At 40.1% G+C, this 25,784-nt stretch overlaps 1 protein-coding gene across 1 annotated transcript in view; it reads right to left on the reverse strand.

Moving 5' to 3' along the window:
- Positions 1-208: 208 nt before the first annotated feature.
- The window catches only part of ell (elongation factor RNA polymerase II), a 31,157-nt gene continuing 5,581 nt past the window's right edge, over positions 209-25,784 (reverse strand). Inside the window, exons 2-12 of the mRNA XM_061077525.1 lie at positions 20,465-20,509; positions 12,480-12,601; positions 11,157-11,320; positions 9,375-9,625; positions 9,152-9,276; positions 5,624-5,693; positions 2,960-3,566; positions 2,486-2,552; positions 1,364-1,535; positions 1,228-1,272; positions 209-1,133 (exon numbers count right to left, since the gene is read on the reverse strand). Of these exons, the coding sequence (XP_060933508.1) occupies positions 1,029-1,133; positions 1,228-1,272; positions 1,364-1,535; positions 2,486-2,552; positions 2,960-3,566; positions 5,624-5,693; positions 9,152-9,276; positions 9,375-9,625; positions 11,157-11,320; positions 12,480-12,601; positions 20,465-20,509 (1,773 nt within the window). The 3' untranslated portion in view covers positions 209-1,028. The remainder of the gene's footprint in view (positions 1,134-1,227; positions 1,273-1,363; positions 1,536-2,485; positions 2,553-2,959; positions 3,567-5,623; positions 5,694-9,151; positions 9,277-9,374; positions 9,626-11,156; positions 11,321-12,479; positions 12,602-20,464; positions 20,510-25,784) is intronic.

The raw sequence follows: 25,784 nt of genomic DNA on the forward strand, positions 1-25,784 counted from the left end.
CCCACTTTAGATCTTAGAATATTGTGAGAACATAATAAAGGACCACTGCTGTGAACGAGCATCCCGTCATGAGTGAGGAGACTGTGTCCGCGGAAAATCTACAGCTTCGGTCTGACTGGAAACTTTCACACGTCCCCATTGTTAAGACATCTGCACATGATTTTAGAAAAGAAGAGCCAAGCGCACAAACCTGCCACTGACCCGTGTGCATTTGGAGGCATCGTTTTGATTTAATCAAGAAGTAATATCTGCGTCTCTTTAAAAGAGGAAAGAATGATGAACGCCAACAGGTTGACAATAAGGTGGGCAAGGCAGCTTCTGAATAAAAAAGAAAAAAAAAAAATTCATTCAAGATGTGAGGACAAAAAAAAAGAAAGAAAAGAGGGATTTTAAGTAAGTACTGGTATTGAGGAGTGTAGAACAGATTCATTCCCCAGCAGTTAAGTGTCCTAAATAAATACAAAGGAAGACAGAAAAATAAAGGGAACATCACAACATTTGTTTCAGAATAAGGGGTAAACTGAAGCATCATTAACTTAAATCTTTCTTTACACGAAAACGAAAATTAGTTGCTTTTGGCGTACAATCAGCAGTATTCATCTCAGTGTCGCCCTTCCCTTCCCTCCAGTTTCCAAAGAAGGAACAAATATCTCCCCCAAGAAACTGTCCATGTTTTTGACTCGTTCAGACCTCTGTGCACAGTAAGCAGGCTCGGCTGTTGAGAGCAAACTCAGCCACACAACTTGGCATTCTTTCTGAACTCATTGTAACTACACAGATGGACCCGGCCACACCAGACGCAGCCCCGTTTTCAAAAAGGAGGGGGAAAAAACAAATGAAAGGAAAGAGGGAAAAAGAGATCACATGTCCTGCTAAGTCCTCTCTAGAGCCTTTGGCCCCGATGAGGGAAATTCTCCCTTCATGGCATCTTTCATAATACATTTTTTTTTGCACAAGCGGAATCCAAAGTTTTCCTGTATCTGCTTGGTTTCCAGAGATAACAGGGAAACAGTGTCTAATAACTACTTTTAAAGTTGCTGTTGATCGTACTCTGCAATATGTCTCTTTATATGTGCCAGTTTGTTGTGTAGATATTCACAGCGGTTCTTGTCTTGGCTATAGTTTGGATTAGTCTGCAGGGGAAATAAAAGCACAGAGTCAGAGACAGATAAATACCTTAATATACACATCAGATATACTCAAAGCAGTTAAAGGAGGAAGGTTCACCTTTTTTATTTTATGATATTCTTGAAGTATCTGATTGTGGATTGTCTGCAAAGAGAGGGAATAAATTAGTTCGTTTTTTAAATAACCCAAGATACTTTTTGACAAAAACAGCACCTGTGTTGTTCAGGAAACTCACCTTGTACTTGTCTGTGCCTTGCTGCAGTTGCTTGAGCTCATTGTCGAGCACCGTGAACTGCCGGGTGATGCCCTCTATCCGAGCATGCAGGCCCCGGTACTCACTGTACTCGATGTTGAAATCATTTTTATACCTCTGACGCTGCTCCGGAGAGCCAATTACCGTGTACTTTCTGAGAGAGGAATGAGGGGAAAAGTTAGTGAAATACCCAAACCACTAAGAACAGAGTGCAAACATTAAAGGCCCTATATTGTAGATAGTGAGATTTCTAAATAACATTCAAGGTTTTAATCCTAAAGCAGGTGCTGTAAAAGTATCAAAGTGCCCAGTCCATGGAGAAATGCTCACAGCCTGTATTTAGAGAGTTTGTGATGTCACAATCTAACAGTCACTGTTTTCAGCCATGTCACCAGCTCTGGTCAGCACCTGGCCCGATTATCCAAACTTGGGATTTGGCTTCTCTGAGCATTTACCTGAAATCAGCCACAGCTTCATTCAATATCTTTGACCTCTTGTTAAATTACTTATATCATTTTACTTTTTTACTTCAAAAAATCTCTTTAGAAACGAGTCCATCTCTAAGTTGCCATTTCTCCAAACCACGAAAGGTAACAACACTAATAAATTAATGTTTTCACAAGAAGTTTTCAAGTTGAAACAATTGCATTTAGTTAAGTATATTAAAAGTATGATCAAATAAGCAATCCCAAATGTATGTTTGCAATGAACCCGTTGGATTACAGACGATCAACACTGATTCATATAGATACAGTAGAGAACATAAAGATTTTTCAGATATACAAGCGTTTATTCATAATGGACATCAGAAACACTAACACTCTCACAAAGTCATCCTAAACATGAAAATATGGGAAACATGTCTGGGTGCTCAGTTGACTCAGTTTTGAATTTTGATGTAAACTTGTAATCAGGCACAGCTAGTTTTAAAGAACCTTACAGCAACTGCACGAACTGTATGCGATAGGAAAATGATGTAACCAACTTCCATTGTTTTTTTGGACATGCATCTGCCCCCCCAGGCTCTACCTTCAACTCTACCATCTTAACTAACATCATCACTTCTGATCTGCAGAGACCTACAACTGTAAAACCTATACTCACAATAAGTAGTCTGCCACCTCAGGTGCTGATGAAGGAATACTGGTACTGTTGCACATCCCGTTCAGACCTGAAACAAGATCAAACAGAACTATTAACATTGTTAATGTTATTTGTGTTGTCCCAGCTGTAGTGCGACTGGAAAGAAAACACCACAAAAAGGTCATTCACTATTATCAGTTATTGTTGATAAAAATTAATCTCTTAAACCGCTTAAGATGATATCTGCCAGTTGGAGTCTATTTGAGGTAACTGAATGCATAACGCTGAACAGCAGGGGTCTCCGTTTTATCAGTGAGTCACAGACTGGTCACATGATGGATCACCGACACACAGTGATGACTAAGTACTGTCTGTCCGAGTGTGAAGAGCTCCTGTTATTCAGAAATCTCTTACCTGAAGCGTGTTGTGAATCAGATTTTGAGTAAATAAAGATGTTTTAGGGAGAGAGAAAAAGAGGACGTCTGTTGCTCTCACCTGTGCTTTTCTGTGGAATACTGTTGCTTTTGAGGTTTCCTGGGCTCATCTCACAGGCTCTATTAGGCTCAGGCCCACGCTGCTCACGACTCTTCCTCTCCTTCTCCTTCCCTTGCTCCTTATCCCTCACCCTGTCTTTGCTCTTCTCCTTCTCTTTATGCTTTTTCGACTTCTTCTTGGATTTGCTGTTGGAAGATGAGAGGGTCTTGTCCCGAAGTCCGTCCATGACTGAGTGTCCGGGAGATGATGTGCTGAAGCTGGGCACAGTGAGCGCCGTGGACATGGTAGCAGCGACCAAAGGAGGCCATTCTGAAACCACGGTTTCTTGAGAGTCACATTCTCTCCCATTGTGGCTGGAGTCATTGCTGACGTCCGACAGCGCTTCGAAGGGACGAGGGATGTCCAGCACAGGGAGCTGCTGGGAGCTGGATGTCACGCCGCCTTCTGCCGTGGAAACCACCTCAGCCTGCGCTCCTGCAGCCTCTCCTCTCCCATTGGAGGAGCTGATCTTGCCATTAACAGGGGCTGTCGTAGCTTTGCTAGCGAGGTGGGATATCCTGGGCTTTTTGTTGGCCAGAGGGTCGGTGAAGTCAGCAGCGGGCCGTTTCTGGCAGGAAAAAAAAGCAATTTTAGAGGCAGAATCTGAATTAGGGTTCAATATGAATTCAGTTGACCTTAGATTGAGCCGGGGGGGAAACTGCGAGCCAGCTCAGAACAAATGAAAATGGTCTGAACTGACGAGTGAGTGTACACACAGGAGGATTCTAGTACAAGCATAGAAAGTGGGGTCAAACGGTCTGAGGGTGTAAAAGTGGTCTAAGACTTGTGAAAACCATTGTAGATGGAGACAGCAACACAAAGAAACAGAGTATAATAGGACGAGTATTCTCAGATGTACTGTGACGTCTTCACAATACCAGGGATAACATTACAGGCAGGGCTCTGTTTGAGCCAGCATGCGCTACTGTCTTTGGGAGTGGCCGACACAAGACTGGTATTCTCAAACTACAGGAGGAACCTGCAACACAGTGATTGCAACAAGCTGAGCAGTTATTACAATGTCCATTTTCATTTTGGGCCAACAGCCAGATTACTTCACACTGTTTTTCCACAGAGCTCACATTTATGGGAGGTAGCAGTTATGAAAACCTGTTTTTTTCTGCTCAAGAGTGACAGAGGAGAGATTTTCACTTATGCGTTTTAGTTTGAATGGAAAACAACTGTAAATGAAATGCTAGCATGGACTGGTTATTGTGGTTTTATCCATCTTAGTGCGGACATGGTTTTACTCCCTTTGCCTTGCAGCACTACCTGATTCATCCCCAATCTGTCCGATGTTTAGGTACAGCTTTTATTTGTTTTCACCTCAGAATCTAAAAATGTCTTCAGCGTATCGTGTTCGCTCGTGTGTTTGTGTGCTGTGTTTACTGAGGGAGTGTGCGGAAAGCAAGGGGCGTTCAGTAGGTGTCTGCCGGAGAAGAACCTGAGAGGAAGGAGCTATTAATAAAATAGTTCCCTCAACCTAATGGAAGAGTAAACAAAGAATAAACTGGTCTGGTCAGACTGAAAAAGAGGAGCAGGATAAGGAATGTGAAAATATGAATTAGGTAAAGAGTGAAAAAGAGTGCAACTATCATGAATTGTAAAGTGGATGCAATTTCAGTGTTGGTTTAGAAACAGTGCTGTGGTACCAATTCAGAATAAATCTAATGAAACTGAAATTCACCTAAAAAGGGAAACAAATCAGTTTAGAGGGAGAAAGAACTGAGAAAAACCCTCCATGGGAAAAAACAGAAATCCCCAGACAGCAGGGAGAGCCCAGACAGGAGGGTGTAGTGTCTGGTAAAAATAACTTGGTACATGTTTTTTGTGAAATTATGTGTATATTTCCTATTATATATTTTCTACTGGATCAGCTGGAACAACTGAAGGCAAAGTAGCTCTGGTCCAATATTAGCTATGAAGAGTCTATGTGCACTCTGCTGAAGAAACAAGTCTCCAAACTGAAATGTCATTACAAAAATAGTCACGATTGGACTGTCTGACCACAGCAAAAAATTCCTACCTTTAGATTTAAGGTTTACCGTTTCTGTGGAATCAATCAAAAAGCACTTATGAACATACCTGTTTAAATTTAGATTTTCATGCACCAGGTCTGTCTCTCTGTGTACTTTACATTACTATGTATTCTTTTATTTAGTTTGTGTATATTTTTTTCATTTCAAGTTATTTGGCCCCATCAAGCACTTTGTGACTCTTGCCTGGGAAAGATATTAAACACTATTCTATAGACTTTTTTTAATTTTAACTTATCTTCTGTGTCTTTTTGTTTTCTGCTGATATAGTCTCTATCATTGCCTCTCATCTTTTTTCCATGCTTGTGTTGCGTACCTTTGCCATGATTGTAAAGCTCTTTGGCTCAACTCCATTAGTTTTTTGCTATGTAAAGAAGTCTGACTTAACAATATATATATATATATATATATATATATATATATATATATATATATATATATATATATATATATATATTTCTTTTATTTCCATGATTATTAAACCCTCCTAATTAACAAAACCCACATCCTATTCTAGTTTTATGTGAACAGAACTTGGGGGGAAAAAAGGAGAAAAAAATGACATAACTGGAAAGAATAGAAAACTCACCTGGGAGGGCGAGCTGCCGGCCGGCTCTTTAGGCGGGCTCTCTGGTGGAGGGGCAGAGCTGTTCTGTTTCCTAACAGAGTTAACACACAGGCAAACATATTTAAGAAAAAGCTTGATATGAAAATAATCTTTGCTTACTTGGCGTGGCAGGGACCCAACTTTATCTATCCAGTAAAGATTGGATATTTAGATCCGATCGTTCTTCCATCTCAAATGTTGCAAGCTTGTTCTTTCTAGTTTAAGCTTAAAATTTTCTGCTCCAAGAAGTGATACTCTGGCGAAAGATCCAAACTATGAAGCTGTCATTTTTGCAGAGCTAATTCTACAGATGCATGAGGGCATTAAAAACAAGTTACAACAGCCTCTTTGTGAGGCTGAGACGGTCGCTATGACAACTGAGTGAAGGAGGAGCTACTTGACAGGGCCGCATTTTATAATAACACTTCACACGCATGGACAGGGCAATTAAATCATTATTTAAATCCGTGCAAATTTTCCAGCAGTTTAAAAGTCTAAAGTGTTTGTCGTAGAACTTCTCACTTATATTTCTCTCCAAAGAAGAAAATGTATAATCTCACAGTTCACCTCATGTTTCCTTAAAGGCTGAGCTGTTTTAGCAGCTAGTTCAAGACAAGTGACAAAGTGGTTTCACTCCAGTGACAGAGAGTAATAAAGAGAGAATATGGGCCTGCAGCTGACGTTGGATATTTTGGAGGTTTTGTAAAACCTGTACTTATGGTTTTTAAAAAGGGGATCTAGAACATACTCCATTTGTTTGTTTTCAACTCCACGAGACTCTTTACTAACTGTCGCATTCAGGCCTGTATTTGGACTTGTCCAGTCGTGAACACATCAGCCAGGAACTATTCCCGTGCCAGATGAGAACAGAGCCTTGGATGTATTATGATGCATGGAACTGATCTCATTATGTGTCAGATAAATCTGTCACATGGCAGCAGTGTCTAAAAAAAGAGTTGCGCCAATATACAGCAATCCAACCAGGATAAACAGTGTTTAACTTACAGCCAAGACAAAGTTAACTCTCATATTGACATATTGATCCAGTCTCTTTCTTTAAAGGATCAGTGTGTAGAATTTAGTGACATCGAGTGGTGAACTTGTAGGTTGTAGCTGAATTCCCTTCACCTCAGTGGTCTTAAAAACTCAAAAGGTTCTAGTTTGTCCAGTTTGGACAGCTGTAAAAAAAATAGCGGCCTATGTAGCGTGGATCCGGTCCCGATGTAAATATAAAGGGCCTGTTCTAGGGTCAAGAAAATAACAGTTTACAATTTAGATGAAACAAACATCACAAAGATTATTTTATAAAACATTTTTGCTAATAGATTGCTTTCAACCAAAACCTTACACACTGAACATTGAATTCATTCCGTGACTAACATGACATTTGATTCTCACTGTAAAAGAGCAGTTTGCACATGCACAGATCCTGCTGCCACAGCTGATGTCACTATCAGTAGGGGGCAGTTGGATACAACATGTCTTGTCAAAGCCCCACCCTATAGTTCCAACAGGCCGTATGTGTGTGTGTGTGTGTGTGTGTGTGTGTGTGTTTGTTTGTGTGTGTGTGGTGGGGACAGTCAGATAGACAGGTGGTGGGAGCTAGGAGTGAGACAGCGGGCCAAGCGGTACAGCTAAACCTTGGACCGGAGCCACCTCACACATAGATCAGCATGTGCTAGAACAGTGTTGCATCACGTGCGCTCCAATCATGTAGCTGCGCTGCTGCGTGACTGAGTGTATTAGCTCAAAACTCTGGAGGAGCTGGGGAGGGGGGAGGCGGTATTAGGTGGGAGGCTATGATTGTTAGTCAGCTGATAAACTCCCAAACAAAGCTCAAAGTACAGTAAAAACAGACACACACATGCCTGTACAAACAAAATACAAGCAAGTACGTACACAACAGTAACTGTGGCCAGAAAAACAAGGATCCAAATACACTAACGCAAAACTACTATTAATGTTGTATGTAATCCTTATATGATAGAGTATTGGGGCCAAGACAGAGGAGAAAAATAATAGCTTTGCAAGATTTAAGAAAAAAAGCTACTTTTTAAAAAATTGAATAAACGAGGAGAACCAGCGCTCGCCGGAGTTCTGCAGCTTCTGAATCCAATATCTTGAACCAATCTCATGTAAAACTATGAAACCCTTTGAATAACACACAGACGTAACAATCAATATACAGTCGACCGCTACCAAACATTTCCTCCTTCACAAAAAAGGCAATAGACACAATCTTGTCCTGATGCTTATGATAATTTGGTGCTGATGAGTCAAAATATTAAGTATTACATTATTTGTGAAACTTATGCAAAAGTATAATTTAACTCCCTGCTCCATATTCCTCATTTTAACACTGATTGATCATCTTAGATTCCCCATCTAAAAACCATTGCAGCCTAAAATTATGACTATTTTCACATAATATTACGACTTTATTCTCCTCTATTCTGTATCACATGTATTACAATCGTACATGAATAAAATTCTAAAAACACAGTTCAGTTGTCTAGTCAACACAAAACATACCATAAAACTATGAGCATCATTCTCAACAAGAGGGTAATTTCAGGTAAAGCAGCACATGTTTGCTTGGCAAGTTCTTACGGTGATTCAATTTTAACGACCCAGCTGCCTTTAGCGTGCACCATAGGTACATTTGAGCGTATCATTGAGTGTAGGAGCCATTCCTGAGTCCACTATGCAAACACAGTTTAAGCTCAGAGCATTGCTGCCTGGTCTATATATAGCTAGCTGGGAGCTTGCTATTCCTTAGCGTCCCAGATCCTGAGAAACTCAATTTTTCTACTAGGAAGATGGCCAGCAACTTGTGCCGTCAACAATTACAACACTCTGACAAAATTAAGTGAAGGGATGACATGGACACCTGCCATCATCACATAAAACAAAAGCCGGTTACCCAAGTTTTGAGCATCCATACTGCGGTACATAAATCATGACAGTGGGGAGAATAAGAGTTCCACATAACTCATATACCATTATCTCATAATTGTTTGCGTACAAAGATATTGCAGAACTGTAAAGGCAGATTTCTCAACAATGTCTGGCAGCTGTATATTCACCCTGTGGCCTTAACACACCGCATTGAACACAAAAGAGGAAACAAAGTTTGCAGCGTCACACTGACTCTACAACACCCTGAGTTATAGCATAGGAAAGGTCTACCCAGTAAAAGCAAATATAATGAAAGAAGCAGATGTACAAAAACATCCGTCACTTTACCAATCAGCTATTGTTGCTCTGAAGCTAAGGGACCTAATGCTTCTGGTATGCAACTTCTCCCAAAGAGACTTTTCATAAACATTGCAAAACAACATCCAAACACTGAAACTTAAAATCATCAGTAAAAATGAGAACTGTTAATTTCAACATAAGGCTGATAAAATATCTTCACATCTAAACGGCAGGAAATCCTCATATAACATGTATAGCAGCAAGGTGACGTGTGGGTTTTTAAAGTGAGAGTGATCCACATGCCTGACGTACCTAAACAAGATTCTCTTGAGTATCTGCTGATCTCCTTCCGTGTAGCCCGCCCAGTCCTTCTGAATCTCCTTAAACAAAAAGTCCTTCAATGTGAAGGTGCTGTCTTTCCCATTCAGGTTTGCCACCTAGGTAAATACAGAGAAGCGATGGGTGAGTTTACTACTGTTTGACTGAAGGTGTGTGTGCTAAAGTTGCTATAGCGTGTGTGTTTGTGTGGTGAGACCTGTTGCAGGAAGCTGTCTAGGGAGTCCTTGTCCATAAGTGAGAGGCCATCTTTCTGCAACCTCAGGATCAGCTCAGGCTTCTTGTAAGGCTTGAGGCCCAGCAGGTGTATGAGACGCTCTCGGAGTGGCCGGTTCTGAATTGCCCCTTTCTTCAGAGCACTGCTGGAGATGATGACGGGCCGAGATGTTCTCCGCGATGGGGCAACGTCTGAGAGGCCAGGTGCCGGTTTCCGTATCTGAACCTTTTTGCCTGAAAGGAGTTACAGGGGAGAAGTTAGATCATGTAAGGTTGGCACATGGCTGATATCACTGTAATTACATGGAAATCAAACATTTTCAATTGTCTAACCAACAATATTTAGAGGTGCACTTGTATGCACTTGGTAGCTATTGAATGTGCAAAATTGGACACCAACATTTTAAGAAATAACATTCTGGCGTGTGGAAGAAAACAAGGAGCAAAACAGAGATACATTTTGGCTGAATGGTTTTGAGAAGATATAAATCCTCCTCAAGTAAAAACAAGTTAGTGCAGTTCACTCTACAGTTGAGTAATGAGTTGTGCTGAGAATTTCTGCTAATGGGAAACTTAACTGCTGGAGGAATTGTGTGAAATAAACTACAATCTACCAATGAAACAAACGCTTTGGCTGAAAAAGGACTCAAGTGACTTTTTGGTAGCGAGTCTAGTAATGGAGCAAACTTCTCCTTGACCACTATAGGACACTATTGCTATGATACAAGCAGACTTATATACTTTCCTCTTCCTTTTAACATCACACACTCTTTATTTTTGTCAAAATAATTAATCTTTAAATGTGAAATTATGAAATACTGTACGTGTTGTTTGACTTACTGCTGAACAGTGAATAGGCTTACAGTGGACGTCTTTCTTTGCAGGCAATGAGGCAGGGTCACTGTGGTTTTCTAACACTCAACACGATATGTTTTATAGTGCAGCTCACAGAACAAAACAAAAAGGTCAGGAAGTTGACGTGTTCTGCCTGGAGACAGAAAGATGATCAGTGTGTATGTGGAGCATCGAGTGTTTTCAATAAAGGTTCTTGTTACATATACGAGGCGTGCTGGCACTGGGCTGAGCCTCTGCCATTCCGCCATGGAAGCAAACCACCTGTCTGGTCGGAGGCAGCAGGGACTTGAGCCATTAAGGGGTTTGCAGGGCACAGGAAATACTTCACTTAAAAGACATGCACGGGACTCCGGACATTTACAAGTGAGAACGCAAATGTCCGAGTCAGTTGATCCAGACACTTTATGAAAATCTTCATGCCTGGCCCCTCGTAAAATGTCTGTATAATGTCAGAGAGTGAGCCTATGTGACAATACAGCGGGGAAATAAGAAAAATGCTCTGCAAAACTGAACAAATCAAAAGAAAACAAATATCTCGGGTTGAAAAAGATGAACAAAGACGAAGATGTTGACTTAGAGAGAAGAGGAGATTCAAGAGCTTTCGGCGAATACAAAGTGCCATGTTATTTCCACAGCGGAATTTCTACATTATGTCCGGCCTCCTTCATGCTCTACCCAGGTGCCAACCCTCACCTGAATGTACCAGACGCTTTCCTGTTGCTGTGAATGCATCTGACCGGGACAATACACCTGCTGTGACATGCTCCGGAGTTCACGTCTGAGAATGGCTTGTATGTCGTTGAAATAGAAATATCTCTTCCATCACCAAAAACCTGACTTGCTGAATACTGGTGGTCCGTGACTGAGAGAACGACTGATATGATCACGTGTCGGTATCATGTCTCCTCACCTACGTATCGCCCCCCAGGCTTGATGACGATGGCACTCTTACTGCGAGTCTCCTCCTCAATCTGAGCCATGTTCTCCCTGGCCTTCTGGTAGGAGTCGTCTGTGGCACATACGGTTATCTTGTCCTGGATGCATCCCAAACAATCCAGCTGAATGCTCCCTTCACTGCCAAAACACAGAGAGGAGAAGTTGAGAGAGGAAAACGGGGATAGAATCCGGAGGGAGAGAATAGAAAGGTTAGAAGGGAATTGCTTTTCATTAAGAAGGTGCTGAATGATTTAGAAAGCCAGTTATTGAAGTAGACAGGAAACAAACCAATATCACGTTATATTTTAGAGGACACTACTTCAAAATACTGAATATGAATGGACCAATACAGGTTCACTCTCAGTTTTAAGCTTAAATCTCTCAATACTGTGCATTCATACGAGTTCAATTAAACATCCTGTTGGCACTAGTATTTTTTAAATTTCCATCCGACTGTGAGTTCCCTCAGTGAGACTTACTGCCGCATCAAAACTCCATTCTTTCCTGACTTTTTACGCTTTGATTCTCCACCACTTTGATTAGGTTTTGGCAGAAAATTAGATGGTACAGTTGCAGTCGCTGGAAGCTGAGCTCTTTCATTTGGGTTTTAGATTTGACCTCAAGGTTGATTAGGATCCAGTCAGGGATGCGGCTGAACTCCACCTGACCCACTTGTTAAAAATATTTTCAGAGCGACAGGGTCAGAAGCAGTCAGAGGAGCAGAGGAATCTTGCAGCTCTTCTTTTCTCTTTCTACTTCCTTCTGCTTCAAAACACATTTCTGGTTCTCTGATCCACACAGTATTTTTGTACATTTGTTAGTCTACAGAAAATGTCAGAATGACTTGAAAGGGCCTGATGAATGAAAATAAATCACATTATGAGGTTTTGTGTCTTTGCTGCTTCTACCACAGAAACACTTGTAGTAAGACCGAGTGACACAAATATATAAGTAAATATGAAAGCCAGGACCAGGATAATAATGGGTGATTAAAGATGATCAAATGATTTAACATTGGATGTTGTCTTTTCACACTTTCTTTATTAAATCTAAAAATGTAACATGTGTAATGCATATTTCCATTTGAAGGCTTCTGGTTGCTCATGAGTTCATCAGTGGTGCCTGTTAGGCAGAGAGGCTCGGAGACTCAACTCAGGTCCTGATAATGTTAAACACATGGTCTGTTGTCAAAGAAGATTTAAGTTTGATCTTACAGTTTGTGAATATGTTTCTGAATTAGAGAAAGGAGTTGCATCATTAAGAGTGAAGGTGAGTGAGATACAGTGTTTGCTCTCACCTGGTGATGTACTGCTGGATGCAGTCAAAGCTTCCCTGGGGGTTATCTCTGCCCACATTCGACAGGTAGAAGGTAAACGTATGCAGTTCACTGGTATTTTCTGACCGGGGTATTGATATTTTCTGTTGAAAAATCAAAAGAAGAAAGGAATTCCCAGATTAAAATAGGATAAATGAACTGGTTACATTTAAGACCATTTTCTTTTTATACCTGTATTTTACACAAACTTAAATTTTCAGTCAGCACAAAGAAAGGAGCAAATCCATTCTAGATTAAACATGTTTTTCTGTCTGATGCATTCAGCGCTTTAAACAAACATCAGCACTGCACACCTTACAATCGAGGCCATGCCGAGGCAGAGCAGTGAGTTGGCCTGAGGCATTTTCTTCCTGGCATTAAAAACAGTGAAAACCTCACAAACTGCAAACAAAAGCCACTGCGTTCTCCTCTTACAGCTCAAATCTACGAAAAGAGTCTATGAGCTGCACTGTTTTCCAAACGTGTGATTGCAGGAGCCACATGTAAATTACTGTGGCAGAAGAGCTATGATAGGTATTTCTGCAGTCTGTGGTCTACCAAGCGGCTATGCACATCCTATTCCACCCCCATAATTACCTACCTCCCACACTACAGGTGTTTCTTTTCGAAGAGTCTGGATGAAGTGGAGTTAATCACAGTCAACTAGCTGCTGCCTTCCACAAACCATTTAAGTGACACCTGGGAGGAAGATGCTGACTTTGCGTTTTTAAATACATCTGACACTTTAAAGTTCAGCATATGCTGAAAATGGTGAACATTGTATTGCAGAGCAAAGAGGCATGTGTAATCTTCTTAGAGAGGAAGCACTGGGCGACTCTGAAACTTGCCCTTGCCACTTTTCAATATTATGCCACCTTAAAATAGTTTTGACACCCAATTAGTGACCACACTTGATTTGCTATAGATAATGCAGCCTTAGCACCCGCTCTTGGAAATTCACATCTTCCCTACAAGCTCAAACTAAAGCCACGCATGGGAATGTTGGCACGGGTAGCGTTACGTTTGCCATGTAGCTGCACTACATGTTAGTTTTTGTTGTTTGTCCATTCATGTCAATGGACAGCTAGAATGACACCTTCTTCTGAAGTTGCTATTTAGCAACAATGACATCAAAAGTATTGCTACTCCTTTTGTAAAGTGTGCTTGCAGCAGTGGCACTGGTCATCAAGATGGACGACATGAAAGCTGCCAAAATGTGAAGCCAAAGTTTGTCATCAAGATTGGTTTAGTGAGTGTTGGTGGGACCACAGCTCCATCCCTGATCAATCTGCACAGGCAGCATTCATAGAATTATTCTAGTATATGATTATTTGTACTGATCAATTTATTATTTAAATAAAATAAAAAAATCAGTTTGTGTATCAGTACTTCTTGAACATTTTCAGCACATTTTGACAATAACACTGATAACAGTGATCATTTTGGTCACCACCATTGTGATACAGAATTTACACACCATGTCATCTCTACAAACTCTCATCAGAATGTGAATTCAAGCCTGATTTAATTTGATGAGTGTTGAGGAAGTGACTGACAGTAAGGCCAGGCAGCCTAGTGGTGTCACAGCCAAGGATGGTGCATGACACCAAGAAAACAAACAACTTTACCAAGGACCCTGGTTCAGGTACTTCTGACCAGTGAGAAGCTCAATGAGAGCGACCTAACCTACATCACCGCTCCGGTGACTCACTGACTTCTACATCAGGGCACGGACTGACACGCGGTCAGAGTGTACAGGCAGCTGTCCTTGGCCATTGATCATTAGCCTTCCTGGAAATCCTTTCACCACGTGTTCACCACTTTAAGGCCAACACACTGATTCGGTCAAACAGAATGGAACAGTGACCACTTTAGGCCGCTTTTAAAAGGCTCTGGTTCTGGAAGTAAATATCCAGTTGTTTTTTTTCCCACCATTGTCGTTTCAGAAAATTATTTTAAAAAGAGTTTTAAGCCAACCAGCTACAAGATGAAATGGGACCATAAAACATTTGAGTCGTAGCAAAAAATATGTATATATACACATTAGTAAAGGTTAGAAAGGCACAAGTAAAATTGTGTTCATCGTTTTTTTAAGATTGAAGAAACTACATGTCCCATAAACCATTGCAAAAAACCCTATCCAACAACCTCCAGCGAGCTTCCTCTTGGATTAAACCTTTCCCCCCCCTTTGGACCCTTTTCCTCATCACTAAGAAACCGCAACATGGTTGAAAAGGGAAATCATAGTTGCTCAGTCGAAACTTAATATTACACTGAACCAACTCATCTTCACCAACAGGATTTTCAAAGCGGTGTAGACATTTCCATGGTAACAGCGAGCTATTACACAAGAGTATTGTGGGTAGTGTAGTACTCCTTGACATCATGATAAAACATGAATCTTAGAATGCAGTTGATAGCTTACGGGCTTATCCTCCTACAGGAGCACATGACATTGCTTCACAATCTCGTAGCTTGTGCTAAGTCTACCTTGGATGGTCACAATGTTATGGCTGATAATGAAAATCTCTGGACAGATAATTAATGGGATTTTCTACTTCCAGAACAACACTATTGAGCTTTATTAATGAGTGTTCTCTGACCATGCTCTCTGTCATTAGTGTGTTTCATGACACAATAACATGTTGGAACAGTTTCAACTGTTGTGCTTGGTTAGAATGGCCAGTTTCCAAGCCACCTCCACATATTCCTATTCATTATTGTCCACCTCAGTATAACAAACATAAACCACCTCTGCTACAACCTACCTGCTAAAAGTAAAATAATAATGAATCAGAGATCAAGCAGCAAGTGTTACCACTGTTATCATCAGAGGAGTAGATTTAAATATCCCGGTCACGACAACATCACCAGCTTATTCACTTTCCTCTCTGCTATAAAATGGTTTCGGCAAAGAGAAAACTGATTATTTTTTAATCATTTAGCTCCCTGCAGTTAAGTGTTGAATGAGGGTGTTAAAAGCTATTAAGTGAATAGCTATGCCCAGTCTCAACCGCATTATAAACATTATAAAATAGATGCTTTTGTGGGAAGAGGAGCGACAGTGATAGAAGCTCTACGGAGCTGGAAGGCATCTACATGTGCAGCTGCCAGCTGGGACAATTTGAAACGTACTTATGTCAAGTTTATGTTAAGATAGAGAGGAACAAAGAAGACGTGTTGAGTACATGAATCCAGAGATGATTAAGAGGTAGAGAAGAGGAACTGAACTGAAAGGCAAGGCACAGGGGTGTGACTCAGCTGACTCACATTGTAGAAGGTAAAAAGAGTGAGAAGTGAAAGAGGTCAAATAAAAGCCACCAAATGGCTCAGGCTCAAACTTGAAAGTGTTTTAACCACAGCATGTATATGATAATTTACTCATCCAGTGATGAGAACGGCTTCTAAAAAAAATGTGTAATCAGGAAGATGAAAGACGACACACCCTGTTGGTTGTTACTGAGTGGAGCTTCTCTCTAGTCTGACTTTGAATTTAGACAACACAACTGTGTCTTTGTGTGGAGGTTGGTGACAAGCTATTTAATAAAAAAGTAATGCATGTTGTATTAATGATGTGATGCGTGATGAGCACTCGTGAGATTTTCATATTAGAAATTTTTAAATGTTTGTTAGAGATTTATAACATGATCCCAGTCTAACATAAAGTAGAATTATCAGAACAATGTGTTCATGTGTGTGCGTCATTTTAACAATCTCCTAAAAACAAAGATATTCAGTTCAAAAAGGGACATCTGCTCATGTATAAGCAAATTGGAATCTACCATTTGTTGACAGAACAAATTGTAGATTGAACAGGGACTCGCAAATTACCTACAGAAATAAAAATAACTGGATTCACGACATCAAGCACATGTTTTCTCAACTGATCTGATTGGAAAAACAATAGGATCCACGCACTGTCAGTGCTCAGAGCAATTGAACAACTACTTCTGTGCACACATTAAAGAGCATTGAGAGATTTCTTAAAGACAAGGGGAAGGGCAGGGAGTGAAAATGAGAACACAACATCTCTAAGTGATAATCCCCTTTATGCAGCCTTTTCTCGGGGTGGAAGTGGATTGTAAAACCACCCCCTCTGTGTTTTGCAGGCAGCTAGGCTCATCTTCTCATTCTACACGGCATCAAGCAAACAATGGCTCTTTTCAGGCTGGGGGTCGCTGAAGAGGACTGACCCCCACACACTTCAGCCAGACTTCTGTAAAAGGCCAGGGAGGAAGCGGAGGAGGAAATAGATGTGAAAAGGGAACATCTGAGAGATAAGACCCTGGCAGGCCAAGAGAACTTCGAGGATTTAGTGCCGACTGATTAAATGCTTTTTTCACACTGAAAAGCCAACAACCAGCCGACCCTTGACATGTTAGGTGAGCAGCTCCGACATGTAAGTAACTCATCCTGCTGTCCAAAAAAAATTATGTGGCCGGACAGCACAACATCCATTCATCCATTATCTATCAACCTTTTGAGAGTTGCAGGGGGAACTGGAACCAATCCCAGCGGACAGGGGACAAGAGGCGGGGCGCAACATTTACAGGTCGCCAGCGTGTTACAGGGCCAACATTCAGAGATCAGTTTACACAGAGACATTCACACTCACACCTAAGGTCAATTTAGAGTCTACCTTACCCAAATCTCTCACTGTGGGAAGACGCCAGACTAGCTGGAGAAATACCACGCAAACCCAAGGAGAAGATGCTAAGTCTACAAAGACAGACTCCAGACGAACTGAGATTTGATTTCTATTTGCATTGTCAAATAATATATTTGGAACATTTTGATAATATCCGATAGAAAAACAGAACCGGACAAAAAAAAAAGTTTAGTTTCAGCTTGTTTTGTCAGAAGTCGTCAGTAGAAGGAAATAAAACTGGGGCAAAAAATACCAAAGAAACTAAACCAATGTGATGCATGCTTAGCCAACATCTGCATATAGCACAGGTCGATTGCTGTCAGTGGCGTCAGATACACTGTAAAATATGCAGTTGATGTTTAGCCACATGCACTCAACAGAGTGTCAACTTGGGTTTTCAGAAGCGGAGAACAAACAACATGTACAGTGACAGACGGAGAGGGTGTGTGAGAGTGGGAGAGAACAACATGTATAGACGAACTCTGTTTATTCATTGCCACAGGCCAATTGTGCAGCGTTAATAAAGGAAAGAAGCATGTGTCTCCCACACTCAACAAAACAAACTGCACATAACAACAGAATGCTTAAAGTCATATCAACAGCCAGAATGGTGAGAGAAATAATACCAGAGCGTGGATACAGGCAATTAGGTTTCGCTGTTCAGACACCTTTTACAAAGCCACGTGTGGTTTTATTGGGCCACTTAAATTCTGAATCCGAACGGAAAAACACCTAACAAATTTCATATGCTTTTTCTCTTTGAATGTTTGCTTTAGTGTGTGTGTGTCTCTGTGTGTCTGTGTCTGTGTCAGAGCTCACAGAGTGCTCTACCAGATGAATGAATATGAATGAATATGAATGAATGAATATGGGCTGTCATTGTGACAGCCAGGCCATCTGCTCTGTAATTTAGCCACTTTCTCATTTCTGACTAGCATTCTGATCTCAGCAGCAACAGTTTTTCCTCTGGAGTGGGCCTGCGGCCTTAATAAAATGAATTACTTTGCTTCTGGCAGCCTAGAATCATCAGATAAAAAACATCAGTTCTACCAATTGAATCGTGCAACTGGCAAACATGACTACACATGAACCACTTGCATGTGTACACATGCATGTGTTGTTCCATTTCAATGTACGATAAAAATAATGGTTATGTAGAGCTGATCCTCTTGCTGCAATATTCATTGAACATGATTATCGAAAGGGCTTTGCTATTTACACATCAACTTCCAGAGCAGATTTGATGTTAACAGATACCAGCTCCAATTCTACAACTATATATTGACGGTAGGATAGTAGCATTGCGAGCATCAGAACTCCTGAAAGAGATGGTCATAGATGTAGTTGGAACATTTATTACAGTCTATTATTATGGAATGGTTTTAACTCCAAAAAAAATATACAAAACAGAAGGCCAGCTTAAATAATAAACTTTTAATTTTAATTGTAAAAGGTGATTTTGGACCATTTTTTTTCGGGATATACATATGTATATATATATATATATATATATATATATATATATATATATATATATATATATATATATATATACACACACACACAAATATGTATTGCTTTTGATAAAATATATATTGCAATCATTTAAAATGTTGATAATTTGACATACGTGACAGGTATTACTTTGTGAATATGGTATATACAAATAATTTGATTGATAGATTAATAATTGATTTGCTTTGTGAATATGGGATATACAAATAAATTGATTGATAGATTAATAATTGATTAATTTTATTGCCCAGTCCTACTTCATGCTTAACAACCTGTGTGTTTGTATTAAACAGAACTATGGACAGAATGAGATGCTAGGAGATGTCGTGCTACTGCATAAAATGGTTCTTCAGTTGTCTGAAAGAAGTTTTTGCTTGTTACTGTATAGTGCGATGCCTCAGACACAAGCATTATTATTATTGTTCCATCATTATCACTACAATAACCCTTACAAGGAAGTAAAACAAAAGTGTTTTTTTGGTTTGACTGTGTGAGTACACTTTCGCTAATGTCACTGCTGACATCTGTTGCAACTCTAAAGCTTTATGGGGAAGAGCCTCAGGATAAACAACACTATGACCCTCCTTTTCTTTGCAAATGGAGAAATGTGCACACAATCAACCCACATTTCTCAGTATTGTGCCAACCTACGCTGGAGCTTTATATATCACATCTGATGACCTAAGATAACCTGTGTGTCACTGTGTGTTGGGTCACCCAGACACACCCACACATGCAGACATTGTAAGAGTGTGTGTGTAAAAGGAAGTAAATATAACAGTGGCTTGTGACAGTCATGTCCACTAACAGCCAATACAACGTTTGAGGCAAATCGCTCAATGAACCAGGCCACTGGATTTGTTTCCAAACTGAAACTCTTAAGAGAGCAAATATGAGCAGGTCTGACTGGGCAGGCTCATACATGCAAACCCAGTGTTTTGCACAAGCACTAAGCGGCTTCTTATACAGAAAATACTTGTGAGCATGAGGACGCTTACTGTCTGCATGTGGAGAGTTAATTACTCATATAGGGCATACTGGAATCCATGTGACAATTCTGTCATTGTGATTAAGAAGCAGCTTACTTTCGATGATATAAGAACATTTCAATCTAATTCACTGTACTTGCTAGCCACTATTGCAGCTTAGAGGCAAGGCAGGCAGTGACAAGTAGGGGTAGCTTCAGCTACAAATAACTGCAGAGACGTCTCTTCTGTTTTGATACTATTCATCTATTCTCTGAATACTTTACTTGCAATACGACAAGTGCTTGATATTGGGGATAGTAAAAGGAATTTGGTTGACACTTGACCAGATGGTGTCCACGAAGACAACCACGATGCGATAGGTCACCAACATGTAATCAGCAAAAGAGAGCTGACTACATTCCCGTTTAGAAATTAGAAAAAGACTCAGTCCACAATATTACAGTCATTACAGGTCAATTAAGACAGACTACAGACAGAAAGAGACTTAAACTTAAACACCAAAGTTCATCATCAGCCAAGCTTCCTACTATAGACAGGAAACATGATATTTGTCTATACCTTGTGGCCAGTAGCAGGAGAAGCTGAGAAACATTGGCATGCACAGGTCTCAGTGACAGCACAAGACAGAGGATTTTATAAATTCAGAACAGACTTTATATAGCTGTGTCATTTTGGAAGAAAAAACTAAAACTAGCTTTCAGCTTTCAACCAGTGTTACCCTATGAAATGTTTTTAACATATATTTTTTTTCAAGTAAACAATACTGAGGGTGCATGTAACTGGGGGAGACTATGAGGGAGAGAAATATGTCTTACCCCTTGATTTCCATTAAATCTGATCAATGGTCGTGATGACAGCACCTATAAAACACAGATAAAAACAGCAGTGTTAAATCATTTTCAAGGTAAGTACATTAGAAGATTTCATTAAGACAACTTTCCAGATAACATCTTGTAGGTTCAAGTCCCTAGAGTAATGAACTTCATATACCAGAAGCTTCAACCATTCAAAGGAGGAAAAAAAGCTAAGAAACTATCAATTTCCTGACATCATCATATTAGATTTAAGATACGTGTGTGTACTGGAATGTCAATTAATAAAAAAGATACAGATATGTCTGTGAAAGGCTCATATTGGGTGATTTTGTAAACTGATAAATCCGTCGAGCTCTAATTTCAAATATTTAGTTTCAGTATTTGAAATTGAGTGACTCAAACAATCAGCAGTAGTTTACTTCCCGAAGAGAAAACTCCTTCAGAAAGTAATGGAAAGAAGAAAACTATGTTGAGGGAATTAACAGTGCTCCAGTTCTGGTGTACTAGAGCAGCAGAGTAAAAGTTAGCATCGATAACTGTAGCGGCAGCGATAAGTTAACATTCAAGGACATAAAAAAATTAATTTCTAAAGTGCTGCTGCTTTAGAGGATCAAATGGGATTAAGTGAGAGACTGTGACTAAAAGGTTCAAAGCAGGACGAGCCTATTAAAAGACACAACATGCTTTGTATTCCTGCCTGAACCCTGACCCTGAGACACGCAGCATGCACACAGAGACTGGTGAGCTTCTGTGTGGCTTCATTTACACACACTTCACATCACAGCATTCACTTTACTCACTTAAAGTCCCAAACAGTGTTTGGTGTCAAGTAGGCAAAAAATATCAGTAGATTTTTAGGTCTACCAAGGAGGTCATGATATCTGCATTGTTTGTTAGCACAATTACACAAAAACTACAGGACAGATTCCGCAAAAAATTTGGCCAGGGAAGAACCCATACGATTTTGGTGTGGATCCTGATTAGTGGGCGGATCCAGGAAATATATTTCACTTTCTTTAACATTGTAAGATAGTGCTTTTTTACATGTATATATTTTTTACCTTTAACTGATATCTCAGAGAATGATTCGTTCGAGTGTGTGCAATTTGGTGCAGATACAAATAAAAAAAGTTATACATTCTACTGAGTACTGATATTTATTTGATATGTATGGATATGACATGTAAGAAATGGTTAAAACAACTGGACGTTGTCATTATGTGGTATGTGCTTTAAACATTAGGCCATAAAATGTGTGCCATGGCCAATGACACATTATTAAGTGAATCAGTACAACAGTTATAAAGCCAGTGCATGATATAAAATGATTTCCTTACTCTTATCATTGTAATCCAGGTGGGAGAGACACAATTGTTCAAAACATTGTACCCAGATTACACCTTTGAGATTGAGCAGAAGACTTGCAGCTTATTAATTTTCATAGCAGCCAGCCATTCGTAATGATATCCATAGAAGATATGTTGGGAAAAGCAGTGATTGAGGTCACTGGGTTATAAAAAGCAGCGGTGACATTATGCCCATGTCACACATGCAGAAGACTGTGTAAATATTAGCCAGACTTTACTTCCAGAACTTTGCAGCCTTCAGATAATTTTGCTAATCCTCTGTGTTGCTAAACTTGTTTCACCAGCTGCATGAGTACAACAACTTGCCAGCTAAGCCTTCACCAAGTCTGGTGTAATAATGGATTGCATTTATAGCCCAACAACTAAGCTGAAAAGGCCGGATTCTTTCTAAGTAGTAGCATGTTCAATAGCTTCTGACAAACCCACTCCTGATCATGAGGTTGTGTTTTTATTGATGACGTAGGAAAGAGGCAAACCACTCTTATGAATATTTTGTGAGCAACCAAAAACAGTTTCAGTTTGTAATGGGCCCTGAACAGTCAAAAGCTCCCGAGGAACGTCAGACCTTTCATGGAGCCACACTCCCTAGCTTCCCCCTGCAATGTTTAACACAGCACCAGTTTTAGCACTTCCAACCACCCGGTACCCCTCCCCCACCACAGTGCTGCGAGCATAGTGCTACCCTCAGCCTGTTCATTTGAATGGGCTGCTGACATGTCACTATTTTCTGGGACCTGAGCCCAGAATGTTCCACAGAGCTAACCTTAGGGACAGAGTACGGGTCCTGAGCGTGGATCGATGACAAGGCCATGGACGTTCTCACACACTGCCAAACAGTGACAGAATGGGGATCAACTGGACAGACGCAGCTCATGATAAAACTGAACTGATGAAAATGTTGTTCCTACGACATAAAAGCTGGTCTTCTTATTGTACTTTGCCCAGCAATATACACAAACACTGACCTGAAGTTCTCTAACGATATTTTGTGTGCAAATGCTTTAACTGCTGCACAACTTAATAGTGATCACACTTTATCATGATCTGGAAGTCTTTTGGATCAGCATATACATTTAATGATCGTCAGACAAATAACAGCAAAACATTTTATCCAAATTTTCATCAATAATACAGTCACTAAAACAAAAGGTTTTATGTCAGGATTCCAAATTTAAGACTAAAAGTTCATTTTTTACCTTAGAGACAACAGTTGACAAGACAACCTCACCAAAAGGTGCATTTAGTTTTCATTATGGGGATTGATTGTATTATAGGATCTTCAGCAGTGGAGGTTTGCCCAAGTTGTTTTGATTGCTTTGCCAAAAAGGTGTCCAATGTATTATTGTAGAGAAATGAACGTAAACAAGACAACTGTGAATTGAGTTTAAAAACCTCCCTGGTCGACTTGGTCAAGTTCAATTCTGCGCAACAGTTTAATTGGGTATAAAATGTATAAGTTAATCTATAAACCATCTTGAAACCTTACAGAGAACATCCGGAACACATCGAGATCTGTTTATCATAATTGTCATGTGTATTGTTAAGGGCCTGGGGAAGGATGGTGTTGAATTCGGTGTGATTTGGACATGTGATACGTTTAATTTTGATAAACTGAAGGAACATGTGACCACAGCAGCAGCAGTTGGCTTTCACCAACGTAAGTGACGTCACAATGACAGCGTGTTCATGGCAACGACAAGTGATTCTCCTGATCGGGGGTTCCGTGTACTGACTCGAGTACACCGATCTTTGAATAAACAGGTGAACAGCTATTTGTACAGTGGCTATGACGAGGCTTCAGTGTCCTGTGGACTGAGTCCTGCAGCCGGCCTTTACTTGCCAAGGCTCAGTTACTGCAAGACACTTTTACAGTTTAGGGAAAGAAAGCTGCAACCGGCATCACCACAGCCCATTCCCAATGGGCAGGTTTAGAACGAGCACTACAAAAGCAATTACAAGATGCTATATAATGACAATAGTTTATGTCAGTGAAGTTGAATTTAACATGTTAGGATTTTATCTGTGCAAGAACCTAGCTGTTAGTCGTAGAAAAGGACCAGCCTCTTAATACAGGCTTAATAGATCAAGTTAAATTATTTCCCCACAGTGTAACTCTACTCCTTCGCTCATGTTGCAATGCCAATGGGTTTCTTTGTTTTTGTAGTAAATGCATACAGGAAAAGCCACATTCAAATCCATATGGGCATTGACTGTGGCACCCAAATTGTCATGTGTTAGGTTACATACGTAGCTGTCATAATGATGGGATGTTCCACCTGTCTAGTATTTCAGAGGTGGAAAGAGCACAGTGTGCTACGCACTGTGCAAGTGTCAGATGGTACTGAGTGTACCCACTCTCAATATTAAGTGTGCATGCATCATTACGGAGTGTGCCCAGTGTGTGAAACGTGGCGTAATAGTCTAGTCTTTAAAATAGCTGTGACAGAGGAGTGTCAAGCAAGTATTTGAAGTGACACAGTTTTCACATAGGCTTAATTGGACCTACTTGGTGGTGTATTTACTTTAACTGGTTATTCATTGCTCGAAAGAAACCCTTTGAGGTTTATAGTGTTTTCCAATTCATGACTGCTGAGCTACATTTGATCTTATGCTTGAAATGGCAGAACACGTTTCTTTGGTTTTGCACCACTTGCTGGTTGTGCGGAGAGCATCAGGACATTTATATTGTTTTCAGACAGGATCTGCGATAAATGTCAGGAAAATTGGGTGCAGACATTTTGCCTCACACATTGCAGAACCATGTGTTTTTGTTTATAGCACATTGAAGTTGATGGGAAGCTACTGAGTCATCTGTGAAATTTATACTTGCTGAAACATTCAAAAATATTTGCATTCGTCCAGTTTAATGACCATAGGGTTTTAGGGTGTTAGAAACTTCAACAACACACCCACTCTCTTTTCCAGAGATTTTCCTGCTGTATTCTCACATGGGCTCACACTAGGGCCTAGGAAGGAAACGTTCTATTAAATGTCACATAGAGCTCCTCCCAAAAATGTCAGGAAATTACTTTCTTTCCTCTTTTTGGGTAAGCTAAGATCAACCATTATTTGTCCAGTTACTCCATTTGGTCTTTTGGGGTTAACCTTAATTCATGATGGTTTACTTTATGAGTCTTATGTATAGAAAAAATGTGCAGTGAGACATCAATTGAAAATCCCACTAGTGTGCTTGCCCAGTTCCCTCACAAAATAACTACTGCCAACCACTGTATGGTGTTGTTGGCTACAGTAACGTTTCTGTTTAGTGACACCTTATGTCTGTGAAGGAATACATCTCTGTTGTTTTAACAGAATCATCCAAAACGCAACACGAGACCACTGTTTTCACAATTAGCTGTTTATGAAAGCCAAAGTGTGTGGACAAAACATTATGTTTTCACTTGGATGTGCCACGACTGAATGTTATCATTAGCTCCAGTACAATTTAAAAAAGCACAAAATGTGATATTTAGCTTTAGTTTTACTTTTTTTCCATCATGTAAAAATAATCTCATTACAATCTTTAGCACAGACTCTTCTCAACTCTATCTTCCTCTGGTCAGACAAACGTTAGCACCAGTTTTTACCTGGATTTAACAGATGTTATGTTCCCTATTACAGTCGTGATTATTACAACTTGGCTCATGATTTGTTATTGGCTGCCATTTCCATCTCTCTATGAGATGACAAACACACTTTTGGTTTAAATATATAAAGCTAGCTTTTTTGGAGTCTTATTTTCTGGTATGACATAATACATATCTATTAACTCAAACAAAAATTCAACAGCAAAGTGTTGATATAAAATGTTTGTTTATATACTTTTCATTTAAGAGAGCAGTTTATAATCCAAGCAACAAAGTCCAGTTTCATTACTGGCACTTCCAGTGGCTTTAGGTGAAGACTCCCACAATAACAGTGGCTCTGCCTCATAACTCGTGCTGCTTGAATAT

Source organism: Limanda limanda, chromosome 9 (genome assembly GCF_963576545.1).
Source record: "Limanda limanda chromosome 9, fLimLim1.1, whole genome shotgun sequence".
Classification (NCBI taxonomy): Eukaryota; Metazoa; Chordata; class Actinopteri; order Pleuronectiformes; family Pleuronectidae; genus Limanda; species Limanda limanda.